The 3,971-nt window shown below is 42.2% G+C and overlaps 1 protein-coding gene across 1 annotated transcript in view; it reads left to right on the top strand.

Moving 5' to 3' along the window:
• LOC123140030 (tubby-like F-box protein 9) overlaps positions 1 to 2,978 on the top strand; it is a 5,131-nt gene extending 2,153 nt beyond the window's left edge. The window contains exons 3-4 of the mRNA XM_044559766.1: positions 769 to 898; positions 1,999 to 2,978. Of these exons, the coding sequence (XP_044415701.1) occupies positions 769 to 898; positions 1,999 to 2,554 (686 nt within the window). The 3' untranslated portion in view covers positions 2,555 to 2,978. The remainder of the gene's footprint in view (positions 1 to 768; positions 899 to 1,998) is intronic.
• Positions 2,979 to 3,971: the final 993 nt, after the last annotated feature.

Consider the following 3,971-nt stretch of genomic DNA (forward strand, 5'->3'; position numbering starts at 1 on the left):
GCTTACCCGTGGTACATGTCCAATCACGTTAGAATCCAGTTTATAATTTGCTAAAGCAGAGTAGGGATTGAAAAGAAGCCATGCTTAGTCCGTGTCATTCTTTTGTTCGGGTAATATTTCACATGATGGCATGAACAACTGGGTATAGACATTACAGGTTAGGAGATTAATCAAAATAGAGACAGTGATTAACCACCGCTCCAGTTCATTTGACCTTTTCCATGGTAGCTCTCATAAATATTAGGCACAGAAGATGATTAGTGACCCGTGGTTACAGCCTATGGCACTGTTAAATTACATGGTGCATATTTGATGGATGTATCACCAAAGAACTAGCTATGGACAGGGGTGCGTGGAAGCTTGCTATCCATGTGTCAGAGCCATGAGTTGGTCGCGAGATCTTATGGGTTTCACCTCTAGCCTACCCCAACTTGTTTGGGACTAAAGGCTTTGTTGTTGATTGTTGGTTATATTTGATGGATGCCTCTGGGATTTAAGGCTTAGGTATTCCTTTGTTTGATGAAGTTCAAAACGTGGATGAACCCAGCAAACAATCTAATTTTCCTCATCTGTATTTTGATTTGCTCGATAGTCAACCTCATGAGTCATGACACACTTTATAGATTGCAGTAATGAAAACTGCAATGTAATCTAAAGTTGTTTCCTTCATGCAGACTTATCTTTCCGGTATGCTTAGATAGATATATCACATATCGGAATGCAGCTTCATATGTTCATAAGTTAATTGTACTTGTACCGTTTTGACAGCCCTAACGGATAAAGGGAAGTTTCTACTGGCTGCTCGAAGATTCAGACATGGGGCACACACCGAATATATCATCTCTTATGATTCTGATGATCTATATCCAGGAAGTAATTCAGGTGTTGGAAAGCTGAGGTGAGGTCTAAACATTCTGTAACTTCAGTTTTGCTAGCTGATTGCTGGATTATTCATGACTACTGGATTACAAAGTAGACCTTTTTTGATTAAGTTTCAAGTGAGGTTACCAGAACTATGATGTGATCATCAAGCATTGGAATCAGGCATCATGTTCATTTATTTCAACCTCGTTTTCATTGCTGGCGTGTTCTTCCGAACAATCTTATTACTGTTTCAGTAGTATGCAAAGTGAATTAATGAATATCCCATCTCTCAGTTGCTGGTAGTTAATTCATCAGTATGTACTATTCTGTGCATAACTGCATATGCATAGTCATGTCCTTTGGTTACATCATGTAATGAAGAAAGTGCTAGTAGATATGCTTTATGATTTTCTGCCTATCATGTTGGATTCAGCTGATAGTTGCCAAAATATGGCTATTTACTCCTGATGATGGCTCATGCTGATGGATTTTGGCTACTTTTGCTATGTTAGCTTCTCCACAGCGATGCTTGCATTAGAACATTTGAATCAAAAGAAGGACCACATGATCTTCTTGACATTCTGCCAAAATAAAGTTCTGTCTTGGCCAAGTTGAATAATAGGTGTTATGGATAAGCGCAGTAATGCCCATCCTGAACTGCCTTTAGCACCTCTTCCACCTAGTTATTCCTTTCGCCCCGCTGCCATGCTGCTAGGGCCATGCTTTTTTTTTTTTTTGCATCAGCTACCCTTACCAACTGCTTGCCACAGTTGCATACACCATTCACATCTTCATGCATTCTTCATCTAGTAGGATGTACTGCTTCCACAGATTTTTTTTACCCGGCTAATTTTTTATCGGTAATGCTTCTCAAGGATATTTAGGTGTTAGCTACTTTAGTTTAGATTGTCATCAACAAAAGAATGTTAAATTTTGAAGCCAACCAAAGCTACTCCTGGCCTGGCTATTTTTGGCGGACCTCAGTCATGTTTCAAGTGCATTTGATGAGTGACCGTCGATAAGTACCCAAGTATTTTGGCGCTGGCTAAACCCAATAGTTTGCAACTTTATTCAAGTCTATTTGCTGGATATTTGTTTGTTGGCCTGAACATTGTTTTATCTTGACACTTCTAGATCGGACTTCCTGGGGACAAAGTTCCTCATGTACGACAATCAGAAACCATACGACGGCGCCAAGTCCTTGAAGAGCCGATCAAGTCGCCGCTTTGCAAGCAAACAAATCAGCCCACTTTCAGGCGATAATCTTGAAGTTGGACAGGTGTCATACAGGTTCAACTTCCTCAAATCAAGAGGGCCGAGAAGAATGCACTGCAGTATCCAGTGCCCCGTAGGCCAGGGCACCGCATCCGATCCATCCAAGGAGAAGCCACCGAGCACCTCCAGCTCCTTGTCTCTAAAAAACAAAGCGCCTCGATGGCACGACCACCTGCAGTGCTGGTGCTTGAATTTTCACGGCCGGGTGACCGTCGCCTCCGTGAAGAACTTCCAGCTCGTCGCCCCGGCCGGCACCAGCGACCCATGGGGCGTCGGGGACGAGGAGACGGTGATCCTCCAGTTCGGTAAGATCGAGGACGACGCCTTCACGATGGACTTCCGGCATCCCCTGTCGGCCTACCAGGCGTTTGCCATCTGCCTCACCAGCTTTGGCACGAAGCTGGCCTGTGAATAAGTGCAACTCTGTTGATGTTATCGTGTGAATCATGTGGCGGATGGCATGAACTCTTGGCTCTGTTGATCCGGGAGAAAGGGGTGGCACTGTGATACTGTACTCGCAATCTCTGCCGTTCTCTTTCTCGCCTGATGATGGACGTGGATTTGACTCTATGGCTGTGATTGTTGTTTGTAAATGGCACTCCATTTCTTTCGGTGATTTACCCATGGAGCGTGGTGTGTACCTTCCTCCAATGCCGTTTTACCCTTCACGTAGATAGACAGAAGCTAGACATGGGTTTGGGGCTGCTAATCTGCATTCACAAATTAACCCTTGTACATGTCATTATGATTACCTTCCTCCAATGCCGTTTTACCGGCAAAATGTATCCCTTTTGTGGTCTACATGTCGTTGTAATGTTTTAGTAGTAACATTTGTATCATTGTCTGATTGTTTAGTATAGCTGCAAACGATAGCATGAATGAAAACCACCAGCAACTCACCACCATGGGGCCAAATGGATGCAGCTACATACCATCTTGTCACGGCGAACCGGGGTCTTCTCCCTCGAAAGCGGCAGCGGCGGCAATGAACACTTCCTGTTTCCCTAACAATAATGGTCACATATGAGCACACCACATGACAGTAGTACTACGTACCGACCGACAAAGGGTGAACTATGCACCTATAAATAAACTACAATTGAGTTGTTCATGCATAATTATCTAAAGCTTGTCATAAAGACAAACTCTCATCAGATGACTAAACTTTTTTTTTAACGGCAGATGACTGAACTTGAAATGAGATTTGGACACCAAATTGATCAACACCAGAGGTAGAACTTCCAGAAAGATTCTCTCCGATAGCGCTAACATCATCAACAACAACTGTTTCTACAAAAGAAAGAAAGAGCAACACGAAACAAATAAAACAAATTAAAATCCTAAAAGAGACCAGAGATCCTTATTTTTTGCTTATCTGTAATGGAACTCACCCTTCACAATATTATAAAATAAACGTGTCTTCCAAATCTGTTATTCTTTGGAAAGAATGAAAACCAGCTACCACCAAACGTCACTGAAGTGTGGTCATGCTTTTTTGAACTCATGAACGCCGGGATCATGCGACAAAGAACAGTCCAGTATGAATTCTGAACGTAAGATTTTGTTCATTTGTATACTCTATGCATTTACACATATCATATTGAAAGGCAAATGCTCGCTTAAAAGTGTATGCTTCTTGATTACACACACTTAGTTTAGAGAGTACTACCAAAGGAGCGGTGGCAACAACGGATGTCATGTAATACTTGAAGAAATATTCAATCTGGAATTTGAAAAGAAGGCCTTCTGCATTTGTAATACACTACTTATTGACTCGGATCCTGTACAACCTTGTCCAGCGGTTCAATCATCACACATTCTTGTTGAATAAA

Source organism: Triticum aestivum, chromosome 1B (assembly GCF_018294505.1).
Source record: "Triticum aestivum cultivar Chinese Spring chromosome 1B, IWGSC CS RefSeq v2.1, whole genome shotgun sequence".
In the NCBI taxonomy this organism is placed as follows: domain Eukaryota; kingdom Viridiplantae; phylum Streptophyta; class Magnoliopsida; order Poales; family Poaceae; genus Triticum; species Triticum aestivum.